Here is a 16,820-nt window from a genome sequence, read left to right as displayed (position 1 = left end):
GTTTGCAATGAGAATTCCCTCTTCAAAAGTCTTTCCCGCTATTTGGTACGCCGAAAGGATCCAGAATTATGGGGTAGTGTACTGCTGGAAAGCAATCCTTACAGGAGACCCCTAATTGACCAGGTAAAATTGGCAAATGTGGTTAAGGCTCATCTTTTTAACTATGAATAAAACCTTTCCCGTCATCATACCCATATCATATTTAACTATGAGAGAACGCAGTAAAAAGTGTAGAAGAAAATAAAATTATACTAAAATACATAATATATTGCACACATATAAATTGAAAACATTTTTTTAAAACCCTAAAAATTGAAGGTTGTTATAATGGTTCTTAAATTCTCCTGGTAGAAGTACAAATATGGAAAAGAATACATTGAAGGTTATTAATTTTTTGTTCCTCTCCTAGGAAGCATTTTTTTCTTTAAATTTTTTTATTATGTTAATCACCATACATTACATCATTAGTTTTTGATGGGGTGTTCCGTGATTCATTGTTTGTGCATAACACCCAGTGCTCCACGCAGAACATGCCCTCTTTAATACCCATCACCCGGCTAACCCATCCCCCACCCCCTCCCCTCTAGAACCCTCAGTTTGTTTTTCAGAGTCCATCGTCTCATGGTTCGTCTCCCCCCCCGATTTCCCCCCCTTCCTTTTTCCCCTCCTGCCATCTTTTTTTTTTCTTAACATATAATGTATTATTTGTTTCAGAGGTACAGGTCTGTGATTCAACAGTCTTGCACAATTCACAGCGCTCACCATAGCACATACCCTCCCCAATGTCTATCACCCAGCCACCCCATCCCTCCCACCCCACCCCCACTCCAGCAACCCTCAGTTTGTTTCCTGAGATTAAGAATTCCTCATATCAGTGAGGTCATATGATACATGTCTTTCTCTGATTGACTTATTTCACTCAGCATAACACCCTCCAGTTCCATCCACGTCGTTGCAAATGGGAAGATCTCATTCCTTTTGATGGCTGCATAATATCTAGGAAGCATTTCTGAGGAAAGTTTTCATTTTAGATACAAAGCTTCTTGGAGGGGTGCCTGGGTGGCTCAGTCGTCAAGCGTCTGCCTTCGGCTCAGGTCTTGATCCCAGAGTTCTGGGATCAAGCCCCGCATCAGGCTCCCTGCTCAGCAAGAAACCTGCTTCTCCCTCTCCCACTCCCCCTGCTTGTGTTCCCTCTCTCGCTGCCTCTCTCTCTCTCTCTCTCTCTCTCCCTCCCTCTCTCCCTCTCCCCCCCCCCCACCCCCCCCCCCCCCCCCCCCCCCCCCCCCCCCCCGTCAAATAAATAAATAAACCTTAAAAAAAAAAAAAACAAATCTTCCTGGAAAAAATATTTATTGAAGCACCTGAGAGCCATACAATTAGCCGAAAATAGAGGAATTACTGAGTCCCCTATTGCCACATCTATGTAGTTGAATTCATATTTACCCCATGAAAATGATGATGAGGAGTGGTTATTATGCATAATATTTTAATCAGGAAAAAAGAAATTATATAATTAGGATGGAAGTACACATGTGGGTATATGTGGATTTGTGTAGAAAAACCATTGTGTGGTGAATTTAAAGGTATTTCTCCTCCATGTTTTCTACTGAGGTGCCAGCTTATTCTTATTAGATAATGTCTTCATAATCACCTTGATTTTCAGTACTTAACTCCCTATATATATATATTTGTCTATATACTCTGCAGGTTGTACAGACAGCTTTATCTGAGACTCAGGACCCTGAAGAAGTGTCAGTAACTGTCAAGGCTTTTATGACTGCAGACCTTCCTAATGAACTCATTGAACTGCTGGAGAAAATTGTCCTTGATAATTCTGTATTCAGTGAACACAGGTATGTTATTAGAAGGGCCCATTGGCTATTTATATTCAGTCTTAAATTAGGGCCTATCAGTTTTGAGAAGGAACAATCAGAGACAAAGATTAGAAAATGTTGTTTGAATTCTGACTCTACTAATACCCTCCTCTTCTCACCTTGCCTTTGAGACAAAAAAACTCTTCATAGCCACAGGGTTTAATCTTTATGACTAATAAACTTTTGAAATAATGCAAATTTTTTTTTCTTAAAAGGAATCTGCAAAACCTCCTCATCCTCACTGCAATCAAGGCTGACCGTACACGTGTTATGGAGTATATTAATCGCCTGGATAATTATGATGCCCCAGATATTGCCAATATCGCCATCTGCAATGAGTTGTTTGAAGAAGCATTTGCCATTTTCCGAAAATTTGATGTCAATACTTCAGCAGTTCAGGTAGATCTTCAGATTGCCTGAGTTGATTTAATATATGCATTGTGCGGTTAGGCCCAGCATAATTGATTGCTTTGGCAATAGAAAAGCAATAAAATCCTAACTGTTTAAATGTAATTGCTATGTGGCACGATTCATTCTGCTATAACCCAGCTTCAAAAATTGGTTGTCTAGGTCTTGATTGAACATATTGGAAATTTGGATCGGGCATATGAGTTTGCTGAACGCTGCAATGAACCTGCAGTCTGGAGTCAGCTTGCAAAAGCCCAGTTGCAGAAAGGAATGGTGAAAGAAGCCATTGATTCTTATATCAAAGCAGATGATCCTTCATCCTACATGGAGGTTGTTCAGGCTGCCAACACTAGTGGTATGACTTCTTACTTTTATGTGTTTGTGACCTCAGAAAATGTACCTAAGCTATGATTAAACTACGTATTAAAATTCTGGTCTGTTCTGAATTTATGTGGGAGTGAAATAACTACATGGTTACTTGTTGAAAACATTTAGCACTCCATCAGTCCACATATAGGGGGGCTGCATTTTGTGAACTTATAAAGGTCCATAGGGAAGATTAATTTTCTATTTTGAAATCTCGTAAAATTCTTTTTAAGATTTTATTTATTTGAGAGAGAGAGCGAGAGGGAGCGCAAGCGGGGAGTGGGGGGGAGGAGAAGCGGGCTCCCTGCTGAGCAGGGAGCCCAATGCAGAACTTGATCCCAGAACCCTGGGATCATGACTTGAGCCAAAGGCAGATGCTTAACTGACTGAGCCACCCATACACCCCTGAAATCTCATAAAATTCTGAACGAGTTCTAATCTTACAACTTTAAGGGAAAGGGGAATTCAGCTATTCATTTGGTCGGTGATGATACAGAAATGTAATAGAAATTTTGCCATTTTAGATACATTTCTTCATTTACATTTGTTACTGTCTATATTGTTTCCTTAGAAAGGAAATTAACAATTCTCATTTACTTGAGTGAAAAGGTGAATGTTAGGATGTTAGTGTTTGGATTTATTTTCTTCTTTATAACTAGGAAACTGGGAAGAACTAGTGAAGTACTTGCAGATGGCCCGTAAGAAGGCTCGTGAGTCCTATGTGGAGACAGAATTGATATTTGCCCTGGCTAAAACAAACCGCCTTGCAGAGTTAGAAGAGTTCATCAATGGGCCAAATAATGCTCATATCCAACAAGTGGGTTTCCTCTTTGGATTTTTTTTCAGAGTGTAAAAATAAACTGTTAAGCAACTTTTTAAATAGTATCTAACCTATCACAACTGATGATTTCCAAGAAAAAATGTTTCTCAGTATTAAATTGAGTTGTGACTTTGGAAAGAGGATTGAGTTTACACTTACTGAAAATGGATTGTGTTTGTTTCAGGTTGGTGACCGTTGTTACGATGAGAAGATGTATGATGCTGCTAAATTATTGTACAATAATGTTTCCAATTTTGGACGCTTGGCATCTACCCTGGTTCACCTGGGTGAATATCAGGCAGCTGTTGATGGAGCTAGGAAAGCTAACAGTACTCGAACATGGAAAGAGGTAATCTCAACACCAGTTTGAGTGAAGAATTAAGATTCTTAGAAATCTCTTTAAACTGATTAATTGAATTAACCAGCCATGTTTATATTTGAGTTTACGTAATTGAAATTTTTGTGATAGGTCTGCTTCGCCTGTGTAGATGGCAAGGAGTTCCGTCTTGCTCAGATGTGTGGGCTTCATATAGTAGTACATGCAGATGAATTGGAGGAACTTATCAACTACTATCAGGTAATGAACAGGACTCTCTTATTAATTGAGAGCTATTGCCACAGATAGTCTTATCTTTAATTGTGTATTTCCCTTATTTAGGATCGAGGATACTTTGAAGAACTGATAACCATGTTGGAAGCAGCATTGGGACTTGAGAGAGCTCATATGGGAATGTTTACCGAATTGGCTATTCTATATTCTAAATTTAAGCCACAGAAAATGAGGGAGCACCTGGAGCTGTTCTGGTCCAGAGTGAATATTCCTAAGGTAACCCAACCTTTTAACATTGTGAGGTGGCTCTATAGCTGTAACTAAAACTTTAAAATATCTTTCCTTTTTTAGGCTTTTTGCTAGAATTACAGACTCCTATCTAAAGCAATTCAGTCTTTCTTACATAGGTGCTTAGAGCTGCAGAACAAGCTCATCTTTGGGCAGAATTGGTGTTTTTATATGACAAGTATGAAGAATATGACAATGCCATAATTACTATGATGAATCATCCAACTGATGCATGGAAAGAAGGGCAATTCAAAGATATCATCACCAAGGTGTGTGGTCTGCTTCAGAACATAGAAGCTTCGAAAGGAGAGAGCTCATTAGGAAATAACTCTTAACTTACATATGGATTTTTCCCAATTTTAGGTTGCCAATGTAGAACTATACTACAGAGCAATACAGTTCTACTTAGAATTCAAGCCTCTGTTGTTAAATGATTTGCTGATGGTGCTGTCTCCACGGTTGGATCATACTCGTGCAGTAAATTATTTCAGCAAGGTAATTTTAAAAACTTCAGAACCTCGGGGCTGTGGCTTAGTTGGTTAAACGATTGCCTTCGGCTTTGATCGTGATTCCAGGTTCCTGGGATTGAGCTCCACATCGGCCTCCCTGCTCAGTGGGGAGCCTGCTTCTCCCTCTCCCTCTGCTGCTCTCCCTGCTTGTGCACTCTCTCTTTTTGTCAAATAAATAAATCTTAAAAAACAACAACAACAACAACAAAAAAACCCTTCAGAATCTCATAGCAAGGAACTAAGACAGATTTCAGTAACTTTCTTTGAACTTTAAGGATATGCTATGTTTGTAACAAAACTCTTTATTTTAAAGGTTAAACAGCTACCACTGGTGAAACCGTATTTGCGTTCAGTTCAAAACCACAATAACAAATCTGTGAATGAATCACTGAACAACCTCTTCATTACAGAAGAAGATTATCAGGTAAAACCTTTTAGTTTTTGCATCTCAAAACTCAGGTTAGGATTGAGTCATTGAGTTGATATGTTTTGGGGTACAAAAGCCCATTATCCCTTAGGTTGTAAGCAGGAGGTACTTAGATGCCTAGGATCTGAATTTAGTTATGTTTTCAGGGTTGATAAATCTGAATTTTAATTGCCAAGTTTGCAGAATTTTGCTTAGATCATGTCTTAGTTAATGCTTTAGAAAAATATTATGGTTATACTTTGTCTCTAAGCATCTAGATTTTAGGTGAGGTTCAAAAGTCTTTGATCTTTTAACTAGTCTGTAAAACTTACTTGGTATTAAGTGTATTTATTCACTGCTTTTCTGGCTCAATAGCATATTAGTATCTGTCTTTTAATAAACTTTGCCTTGTGAAGAATTTTGCAAACACAAAATTAGAGTTAAGGTTAAGCCAGTTGCCTTTTTTCTTTCTCTTACTATCAACATGATGGGTTCAGATCTCATGCTGATCTGTTATTACTAAATACCATGTTTACTTGGATCAGGAGTTTCTCTAAAGCATAAGATCTTATCCTCCAAATTAAAATCCTCCCATTTTCATAACTATGCAAGTTAGTTCTTGATACTGAAAACCATGGAGAAAATTGTACCTTTAGAAATTTTATAGTACCTTTGAGGACTTTATTGTTATATAGTCAAATTGAAGAACCTCAATACTTGTTCAGCTTGCAACTTTCTGGCTCGATGCTTGAATCTAGGTTATTGTATTATAAGACTCATTGATCAAGTTGTATTTTATACATACACATCATATAGCATGTTGGTCAAGTCATATACAGTAATGACGTTTTGATAAAAAATGATGGAACAAATTTTAAACTAAAACTGATTTGGCATTGGATTTTTTTTTTTAAGGCTCTGCGAACATCAATAGATGCTTACGACAACTTTGACAATATCTCACTTGCTCAGCGTTTGGAAAAACATGAACTCATTGAGTTCAGAAGAATTGCTGCTTATCTCTTCAAAGGCAACAATCGCTGGAAACAGAGTGTAGAGCTGTGCAAGAAAGATAGCCTGTACAAGGTGGATAAAGTTGGTGGGGGCAGGCCTATTAAATCAAGTACTAGATCTGTCTGACCCTAAAAATGTATATCTGAAGTGATTATGGTCTATACAAGTATTAGTATATGAGAATTGCCTGTAAGCTCCCACTTGAGGGGGATGGTAATTAAGTCACTTTCTTGATTCTAGGGGTCATCTTCTGTTTATTTCAAAACCTCTGTTTAAAAAAAAAAAGTTACCCTGTCATCTTTTCTTTCAGCAAATTTCAGTTTAAATGATGTGACGGTGATGTTTTTCTCACCCATTGTATTACTCATTTTGCCAGTTTAGTATATTTGAGTTTAATGTTTGACCTTCATCCTTTCCTTTGAATAGGATGCAATGCAGTATGCCTCTGAATCTAAAGATACTGAGTTGGCTGAAGAACTCCTACAGTGGTTTTTGCAGGAAGAAAAAAGAGAGTGCTTTGGAGCTTGTCTTTTTACCTGTTATGATCTTTTAAGGCCAGATGTTGTCCTGGAAACTGCATGGAGGCACAATATCATGGATTTTGCCATGCCCTATTTCATCCAGGTCATGAAGGAATACTTGACAAAGGTAATGGTGCCTCTGGGTGTATTCAGAACTACTTATCTTTAGGATATATAAAATTCCACATGCAGCAGATTTATTTTTCCAAATGTTTTTTCTCTATTAGAAGTGTAAGTCATTTGGTTGTCATAAAATATTTTTGTTCTCCAGAAATTTGTAGTGTCTGACAGAGGACATTGAACGGAAAGGGAATTCAAACTAACTTGTCAGAATGTTTACCCTCCCATGTATTTCTGAGGGTAAATAGTGTTATGCCTATGTTGTATGTTTGGGTTTCTTTTAATCCTCTACTAAAAAGATTTTTTTTTGCCCAAAATAACATCTTCCTCAAATCAGTTCTTATAACTCAGATATCCATAACTTAGTAGTATAGATTCCCTTTTATTTGGTTGCTTCTTGACTTTAATATGTCTGCCTGTTTCTTCTGGGGAAGCAAAATCTATATTCTTTATAACATCCCATTTATCTTTTCAGTATTTTGGTAGCTTAACCCCTAATTTAAAAATGTCATAGCAGGTTAATAATTAACAACATATTACCTCAAAATGCATTAAACAAGCTGTGGGTATAATCATCTTACAAAATTCACTTAATCTTAGTGTCCCTTTTTGGTGTCATAATATTTTTTTTACTCCCTTGATCCTCAACAGTTACTAGCTCTTTTACTGTAGAACATTTTTTTAAAATGGTCCTAAAGGATCCATTTGTTAAAGCAAAATGTGCTTATTAAAATCAGTTTCACATCTGATCTCTTCAGCATGCCTGAGTAAAGGGGGGAAAAAAGGTACTACTAATAGCCCCCAGTATGAATATTTCCTTAGGCTGCCATCTAAGTAGATACCATTGTGTTCAGTTATAACTTTTTAAGAATTAACATTTTCGGTATAAAAACGGCTTGAAGTCCGGTGTAAGAAAATGGTTGCCTTATATTAGCCATAGATGAGAATAGCTTCTTTTCATATGCATAATGCCAACTTAAGAGACCTGGCTCTAAGCTGCTGTTAACCGAAATGCTGTAAGTTTTACTAGCGATAAGCTGCTTTCTATCACACTGACTCTAGCATAAATTCTTCTGCAATAAGCTCTGAAGTTTAAAAAAAATTCTAAATTTTGCTTCCAGTATGCCCTTTATTTTCACTTCTCTCATGCCTTTTTTTGTGGTTAGATGTTGCTCCCCTAAACCTTTGTTGCTGATTCTACCTTTTTATGCTCAATATGGAATTTGATTTTTTTCTAAGCTGCACCTTCTGAATTCCTTTGCAGGTTGATGCAATAAAGGAAAAGGTGAAAGTTGATTCTTTTCCATCTTTAAGTCTGGAGGACTAAGTCTAAGGAATTTGCATGATTTTTTCCCCTTCCTTTTCTACACTGCTGCTGCTGCTTTTTCCCCCCCAATAAATTTTCACTAAAGCCTCTGCAAGTCCCTTGAAACATAACTATAATAGAGCTGTAGGACATTAGTAGATGTTTGCTACTAATCTGCTAATAGGCTTTAGGAAGGGAAGGAGGCTAATCAGTAGTTGGTTCACAGTCTCTCTTAAATATATTATTAAAAACCGAGCATGGTGAGTTTCCATATTAATTCCAAAGTTTCAGGAAATTTCTCTTCCCTGTCAGGGTATCTGGACCATAATAGGATTTTCATAATACTCTAAAGAAATTTAAGCAGCCTCTGGTTTTATTTTGTGAGCTTGCCTGACAGTTGTTGAATTTATGTATGTATATATATGCCCTAAAAGGCTTTTTGGGGTTTTTTTTTTTTGGTATTGAAGGACTGTGATCCAGTTTCTGATCTCTTGATTCTTACTAATTTTTTGCTGAAAGTAGGTACAAGAGATACTAGCTGCTTCCGAAGAGACTTTCCTCATGTTTCTCCAGGTGTCCAGTTCTTATGGTGCTAGTCCATTTTCAAGAAGAATCAAAACTTTTTTGATCATGAGAGTAGCTTGCTATAATTGTTGCTAAGCAACATGGAGTATTTCTGTATATAACAAAGCAATATTAACTTCTTCCTGTAATTAGGCACCTTTTGGTTGCTGCTTCCTTCATTGGCTTGTCTCCATCCCAGTATAAGAAACAAACTTATGTTTGGTATCAGATTGTTGTAATAAAAGGGTGGGAAGGTAAAGGAAAGTTGAAACAAATTTGAAAGAATTTGGGTGGGGGACAATGCCTTGGAATTATGTTGAACCAAACTGGAATCACCATTGGAACTTAGGGCAAACCTGAGTAAAATGCATTGTGTGTGAGGCCCTTCAGCAGCTAGTAAGCAAGGCAGTTAGAAAGCGTGTGTGTGAAAAACAGGTAATTGAACTGCAGTGTTATGCATTGTTTTAAATCAAGCATGTACAACAGTCATTGCAATTACATCATACTACTTTTGAAACTCTTAAAGCATTGCTGTGGGCTGTGTGTGTTTCTTGAGAGCCTGTATAGCAACAATCATCTTCAGATCTCACTTCTTGCTTCAGTACTTTTGCCTTTTTTTCATGCACACATACACCAAAATAACTGACTGCATGTTAACTTTTCCTCTGCAGCATATTGCAGTCTTTGTGGAAAAGCCTTTTACATTATAGTGAATTTTTAATAGTACAGATGGAACTGAACTCAGTGACATGCTTACCTCTAATTTTTCTTTTTAAATCCAAGGATCAGAAACTTTTGTTACAGCTCTTAACAAAAGCTTGTGTTCATAAAAGCCTTCCCTGCTTTTTTTTTGTTTGAGCAATCTAAATTGGGTCATGGAAATAAAAATTGGATGTTGCTGTGCCAGAGGCTGTCCTCTTATATAGAAAAATAAAAATTTTTTGCTTAATTTGATGCTATTCCTTCAGAGTTATTATTTTTTGTTTTTTTTCCCCTATGCCCAACCTGCCTGTGTCCATGCCTGGGCATTGTGATATTGCTAGTTCTTCTAAATCTTCAGTGTACTACTTTAGTAGGACGTCTTTCTTGAACATCTGACTCAGATTCACCTCTGACCTTAATGTTTAAACATGTGTTCACTTCAGATTCTTTTCCTTGAAAAGTCTGGAAATGTATTATGCAGTGGTGACTTTTTTTTGGTTGGTGTTTGATTTTTCTTCTAATAACTTGGAAGTTATGTACACTCATCCATGTACTTTTTTGTATAACCTCTTCAGCTTACTCTTGGATACTGTTTAGTTAGCAAAACCCTATCTGACCCTGATGGCACAGACTTGCTTTAAAGTATACAGCTGAAATAATTTTTAATTTTAAATGCCAAATATTGGGTATTTTGTATGGTACTTCTCCATGGTTGTTTTTAATTTGATATTGGGGTAATTTTTAACACATGAACACTTAGGCTATAAAATAGGAAAATAGCATACAAAAACATAACCAACCCTTTTCCTAGTGTAGAAAAACCACATTTTATCTGAAGGCATCTCAACTTTCTTCTCAAACTTACTTTTCTCAAATTATTCCCTGATAAACTAGCATGCATTTGATTTACATTTATAATATTTAATATGGGACAAAATACAACATACTGTCCTGACCTTAATAACTTATGTGAAGACCCACACACACTATTTTATTTTATTTTATTTATTTTTTTATTTTTTTAAAGATTTTATTTATTTGACAGAGAGAGACAGTGAGAGAGGGAACACAGGCAGGGGGAATGGGAGAGGGAGAAGCAGGTCTCCCGCAGAGCAGGGAGCCCGATGCGGGCCTCGATCCCAGGACCCTGGGATCATGACCAGAGCCGAAGGCAGACGCTCAATGACTGAGCCACCCAGGCGCCCCCACACACACTATTTTAAATAGTTTCAAATAGAAACTATGGGCTACTTTAACCTCTTTAGGACCCAGTCTTTATAGCTTTTCACTGAAGTCTGCATGTCTTTTTTTGTGGTTTTCACTATTTGCCTTTTTGAGGAATATGCCATGAACATTCATTAAAAGTTTTTCCTGCACTCTGCCCCTCATCTCACCCAGCACACTTAGGACTTTGAAAACCACGAGTAATAGATAACATCAAAATTTGAAGTTTTGGTTTTACCTCAAGTATAATGATAGACTTTTAAATATAGTTTAAAAGACAAATATAGTTTAAAATGCAGGTGGAAGTTGTATAGTAGACATCCCATAAGCCCACTGTCCTAATATTTCTCCCCAGTTCTTCACAGAATTAGAGAACCAAATCATGTTAGTTCTAGAATAAATTTTGCAGAATATCTTATTCAGCTATCATTATACAGAAATTTGAGCATCAGTGTAATGGTTTGCCAGGGTCACTCAGCTAGCTTGTGGAAGGACCTGTGTATTCCAGCTCCTTTCTTTCATTTTTTCTTTATTTTTTTAAACATTTGGACTCCCACAGTATTAGTTCTGTCTGATACTATCCACTTTTATTTAGGGTAGTTAGCATGTAATAGCCATTTACTTCTTTGCTTAAATAAAAGCAAAAAAAAATTCTTCCTCAAGGACATTGGGGCAAAAATTAGGCATTCCTACTACTATTTCTACTTCTTAGAAAATAGAGCATTAAAACATGCAGCCTGTCTTTATCTAAAAAGATGGAATATGGAGCCACTTCGTGTCTTAACTTCAGTCCGCACCTCTAACAATTATCAGCAGAAACTGTGCACAGTTGGCAAAAGATAGCTTATTCCAAATGAGTATTTTATTTGTCCAGTCATTAACTCATTTACTTCTTTGAATATCTTTTCCTTTGGGGAGGGAAGTCTTGCCTGGTCATGAGTTCATTATTATTACCTATGATATGGTTTAAACTTCCTTTGAAAAAGTGGTTCCTTCTCGTTATTTCCCTCCCTCAGGCTGGCTGCATCCTAGCATGCCCAGTTTTAGCCTGGCGTGAGCTTTTATGGCATTTATAAATCCCTCCTTCCTGAGGGTTTATAATGACAGTGCTAAAAATCACCTTGACTGAACTGTGAACATTGCCAATGAATTTGAGGGGGCCTGAGAATGTTCTTTAGTCTGTTTTATTTTGACAAAATTTAACATACTAAGGCTTTTCCACTTTCTGCCATAAACCTAGGTTTGTAATACTTGTGAGGTGCTAAGTAACATTACCTGTTTTTCTCCAGGTGGATAAGTTAGATGCTTCGGAATCACTGAGAAAAGAGGAAGAACAAGCTACAGAGACGCAACCTATTGTTTATGGTAATCTTGCTCTCTTTTTAACCCTACAGAAAAGTAGTAGACAGATGTTTTCATTCTTTAGGGATCCTACCTCAAAACAGAAATATAGTAAGTTTCTAAAGTGCCAAAGGCTCATTGATTTAGGAATAATTCTACCATCTTTTTCTGAAAACAGTCTTAAAGCAGACATTGACATTATTCATTAAGGTCATCTTAAATGCAAAGACATCATAAAAAACAGTCACTTAAGATCATAACTTAAATTTTCCTATTGCCTGCTCACTGATTCGTAAATTACTAAGAAAAAATATTAATGAATTTAGTTTTCAGAAGTGCAGAAGGTAAGAGAACATGCCAAGGCTGTCTTTAGTGTGCTTTTCATAAAGAGTACATTTTCTCTTTAAGTTCTAACCAGGGCAGAGAACTGGGTTATTTCTATTAGAGAACTTTCCAGAGAGAGAGGATCTTGAGACTCTCACTGAATATTGAAGGCAATTTAATTTCTTCTCTGAACTACTTCCCTTTTCCCTTTCACTTTTGGTGAACAGACTCATTTGAACAATGAATTAGAAGGATATAAATTATAGCACTATAGCCAGGTATTCTTTGGAGGAAAGCTTAAAATTGTGACCAGCTTGCTAAAGGAAATGGTAATATACAAATATATTATGACAGTTATCTCCTTTTTATTGTAGATAAAAAGGATTTGGGGAATTTAGAGGACTGTAGTTTTGATAAAGTTGGAGAAGATAAATGTAAAAGTAGATTAAAGATGATTAGATTAAAGCAGGTTAAAAGATTCGAGCAAGATGTTTGACATATTTGAGATAGGAAACACAGTAAGAACAATAATACTTTGGGGGCATCTACTGAATTTGGCTTGTGTTCAGAGTGTTTAAATGGAGAGTCTTTCTAGGAAGTTGAAAATTTCAGTATCAGGGGTTAAAAGTTATTTTTACAAACTGTTTTCCATAAAGAATTTGCTCACAAACAACAATTTTGGTTCACAAAAAAGAAAGACATGAGGTCACTTGTCTGAGAGAAACCTTGCCCTAGGTTTACATTCATTCAGGGGATTAAGAATACTTCTTTTGTGGGGGAGTGGGTAGAGGTATTATGTCGTTTTCTCCCTTTAAATAAGGCAGGTTTTCTATAGGTGGTTTTCTTTATGTGGTCAACCACTATTTAAAATACATAAGAGTGTTGGGGCAACTGGCTGGCTCATTCAGTAGAGCCTGTGACTCTTGATCTGAGGGTTGTGAGTTCGAGCCCCACTGTTGGGGGTTAGAGTTTACTTAAAAATTTTTTTTAAAATGAAGTATGTAAGAGTGTTAACACAGTATTTGAAACAGGTTGTATACTCTAATGTATTCATATCTAATGCATATTTAAATGTCTTGTTATTTTTGTTTTCTCTTAATTAGGACTAGATTCTTTGCTAGATATGCATTAGATTACCATTTCATTTCATTACTATTTAGGTGTGTTTAAATCGGTGGGTTTGTTTTTTTAAGATTATTTATTTATTTTAGAGAAAGGGAGAGATCTCGCATGCATGAGAGCAGGGGCAGGGGGAGAGGGAATCTTAAGCAGACTCCCCACTGAGTACAGAGCCCACCTTGGGGCTTGATTGCATGACCCTGCAATCTTGACCTGAGAGTCAAGAGTTAGATGCTAACCTATTGAGCCACCCAGGCACCCCTTTAAATCAGAAATTTAAATCTAACTTTAAAAGTTTCTCTGTGGGAAAAACACGTCCATTAAAAAATTAAGCTTTTCTATGCTTATTATATTGTCACCAGATATTAATGTGCGAATACCATATAGTGATGAGCTTATTGGCAGCTGTCTTGCTCAGTCATGTCAGACATGCCTGTGAATATTGCTTTAAATGAAATGAAATAACATAGTTACTGTTATAGTTCTGTCCTCTGCCCTGAATTGTTGGCTTTTTAGGCAGAACCCTTCTTAGCGTGATTGTCATGCCAAAATTGTGATAGAAGAGCCACCACCAAACTCATTCTAAGTTGTGATTGTGGTGTTCGAGTGGGTGAGATTAGAGTGTCACAGTCCTACAATGCTAACAATTTCTCCCACCTCCTGCCCCCCCACCCTCTGTCCCTTCATGTTTTTCTTTTCTAGGTCAGCCCCAGTTGATGCTGACAGCAGGACCCAGTGTTGCAGTCCCTCCCCAGGCACCTTTTGGCTATGGTTATACTGCACCACCCTATGGGCAGCCGCAGCCTGGCTTTGGGTACAGCATGTGAGACAGAAAGCTGATCCTGTAGTCGCCTATTTTCGTACTGAAACGTCGTCTCTACCCGCTTCTCAGTTTATAACGGGAAAACAGGCACATGTTCTTATAATCTTTATTTCATGAAGGACTACTTTTTGTTTCTAACTATAAACTCGGATCACCTGTGTTAAAAGCTTATTTCACATTCCGCATCATTTTAGAATTTATTTTCAAAGGGGAATAGTTTCAATGTTTTATTCACTTGGGCTTTTTTTTTCTTTCCCGTCATTCTTTGAAGAACTGCTTAATACTTAATCTGTTGTGAAGAACCTGATTTGCACTCTGTAGTGTTTAAAGAAAAAAAAAACTCTAATATTGAATCTCTTAAATTTAGTGTATGTAAACAGCTTTCGATATGTATTGTCTAAATGCATTTAAATCTTTGACTTAAAAGCTACAGCAAAAATACTGGTATGTGACCATGTTAAGACTGTCAATGCCAACAAAGACAACACTAATCAGCATATCCTACATTGGATTGCAGTGCTCTCCAAATTATTTGAAAAATGCATTACAGACAACTTGCCTGACTTTTCAATGAGCATAAAAGGCCCTCTAACCTCTGCAGGTTTCCTCCTTACGCATATAGAAAATGCTAGTGTGTTTTTGCTCACTTCATATGTAACAGGTGCCCCTATGTTGTGCTGTATCCTGTGCTTTTTCTGTGGGACCATTCCATTCAGGAACAAAGCGCACCATGATTCCAATCTGTGTGTATTTACTAACCCTTCCCTGAGGTTTGTGTATGTTGGATATTGTGGTGTTTTAGATCACTGAGTGTACAGAAGAGAGAATTCAAACAAAATATTGCTGTTCTTCAGTTTTGTTTGTGGAATTTGAAATTACTCAAATTTAAAATAAATTACTGGACTGTGGAAATATGTAGAATGGCAGTTTTAATTAAATATCTCTCAAATCTAAACCAAAAGAACTATGGTTGTGATAGTTTCATATTGGACACTGAAGCGCAGTACAGTGAGGCAGGAACAGAGAAGCGGAATGAGGATTGGGACATGTGAAAACACAGCATTGCATCATGTGCATTACTGTAGTTAATAAGGTACATGCAGGGCGCCTGGGTGGCTCAGTTGGTTGAACGACTGCCTTCGGCTCAGGTCGTGATCCTGGAGTCCCGGGATCGAGTCCCACATCGGGCTCCCTGCTCTGCGGGGAGTCTGCTTCTCCCTCTGACCCTCTTCCCTCTCGTGCTCTCTGTCTCTCATTCTCTCTCTCTAATAAATAAATAAAATCTTAAAAAAAAAAAAATAAGGTACATGCAGTAGTCTGAAGAAACAGCACTGTAGTGGGCTACATTTTGGCTATCTCCATCATTTTAACCAAGTGGTACCTTAGGTTTTTAAGCATTTCACTTAAATGTACAGATATGGATGTTATATTAACTTGAAATAAAAGTATATAAGCATGTAGTTAACGTACTGTCCCTTATCATGAATAGTAAGGGCCCCCACATTATGAGTACTTTAAGTAATTTTTTTTTTAACCAGTGTTTGAATTCAGCCCTTTTTATGGCTGAGAATATTACTTCAAGTTCATTTCATTGTTAATCCTCAATAGTTAGCCCCCTACCTAGCCTTATATTGCCCTGTAATTCTCTACGTAGGGCAAATGACCATAAGCTGCATGGAAGGCTTTTTTCTTTTTTTAAACTTAGAACCCCTGCCCTTCCCCACTTTTAATCATCCCATCCCTTATTTTCCTATCAAAAATTATAGTATTAGCTGGAAAATTCCTTTTTTGGTTTTTCATACAGAAAACATCTCCTTTTTTGGTTTTTCATACTACAAACATCTGGCTGTACTTAAGTTTCTGCTGGATCTCTCCCCCACCCCCACCCCCCCTCCTTCATCATCATTATCAAAATCATGAGGGAGAATAGCAATGATCCCTGGGAGTTCATTCATATCAGAGTCAAGATTTGTTCTTCTGGACCTTTCCTGTACTTCGAATCAGCTGTCGGTTTGTTTTTGTTTTTGTTTTTCCAATGGAATAATTCATCTCTTTTCCTTAAGTTAAATATTTAGTAAAGGTTTTCTTATAACTTTAAGAAATAAAAAGCCCTGTTTTAATGTGATACTATGTCCAATGATACAGTTTCCACATAAACCATCCATAATGGGCTATCGTAGAAAGAAACTGTGGTGTATGACATAGGTTCAAATCCTGAGCAAGCTGAACCTCTGAACATGTTCCCTCTTGTGTATGTTAACACGATGAGTACTTTCCAGAATTATTTTCAGGAGTATGTTTAAATCTCAATGCCTACCTACCTCAAGACTTGGCAGTAAAGTATTATACAGTAAGTGGTAGAACAAATTGATGATTTATTTTAAGGTGTCTTCCCAAACATTACTCTGAATAGGATGATGGTCTGGGAGAAGGAACTAAAAACAGGGCATTAAGAGTTTTTATAATTCTTTAAATTTAACTGAAATAGGGAAGAAGGGGGAGAGAAATATAATGGGAAACCTCTCAGGAGGTAAACATGTT

The 16,820-nt window shown here is 37.1% G+C and overlaps 1 protein-coding gene across 2 annotated transcripts in view; it reads left to right on the top strand.

Annotated features, from left to right (window-relative positions):
* The window catches only part of CLTC (clathrin heavy chain), a 60,102-nt gene extending 44,911 nt beyond the window's left edge, over positions 1 to 15,191 (top strand). The window contains exons 18-33 of one of the 2 annotated variants that reach the window (XM_073879510.1): positions 1 to 123; positions 1,708 to 1,853; positions 2,090 to 2,273; positions 2,445 to 2,637; positions 3,308 to 3,465; positions 3,653 to 3,817; positions 3,938 to 4,045; positions 4,127 to 4,294; positions 4,426 to 4,575; positions 4,670 to 4,801; positions 5,129 to 5,239; positions 6,137 to 6,307; positions 6,662 to 6,883; positions 8,141 to 8,161; positions 11,962 to 12,037; positions 14,159 to 15,191. In XM_073879510.1, coding sequence (XP_073735611.1) covers positions 1 to 123; positions 1,708 to 1,853; positions 2,090 to 2,273; positions 2,445 to 2,637; positions 3,308 to 3,465; positions 3,653 to 3,817; positions 3,938 to 4,045; positions 4,127 to 4,294; positions 4,426 to 4,575; positions 4,670 to 4,801; positions 5,129 to 5,239; positions 6,137 to 6,307; positions 6,662 to 6,883; positions 8,141 to 8,161; positions 11,962 to 12,037; positions 14,159 to 14,283 — 2,253 coding nt within the window. In that variant the 3' untranslated portion in view covers positions 14,284 to 15,191. The remainder of the gene's footprint in view (positions 124 to 1,707; positions 1,854 to 2,089; positions 2,274 to 2,444; positions 2,638 to 3,307; positions 3,466 to 3,652; positions 3,818 to 3,937; positions 4,046 to 4,126; positions 4,295 to 4,425; positions 4,576 to 4,669; positions 4,802 to 5,128; positions 5,240 to 6,136; positions 6,308 to 6,661; positions 6,884 to 8,140; positions 8,162 to 11,961; positions 12,038 to 14,158) is intronic. The other variant, XM_025851061.2, reaches the window with a different exon arrangement.
* Positions 15,192 to 16,820: the final 1,629 nt, after the last annotated feature.

Source organism: Callorhinus ursinus, unplaced genomic scaffold, assembly GCF_003265705.2.
Source record: "Callorhinus ursinus isolate GAN/ISIS: 27379988/994484 unplaced genomic scaffold, GSC_fseal_2.0 scaffold34, whole genome shotgun sequence".
NCBI lineage: Eukaryota > Metazoa > Chordata > Mammalia > Carnivora > Otariidae > Callorhinus > Callorhinus ursinus.
This window is presented reverse-complemented; position numbering and strand designations above follow the sequence as displayed.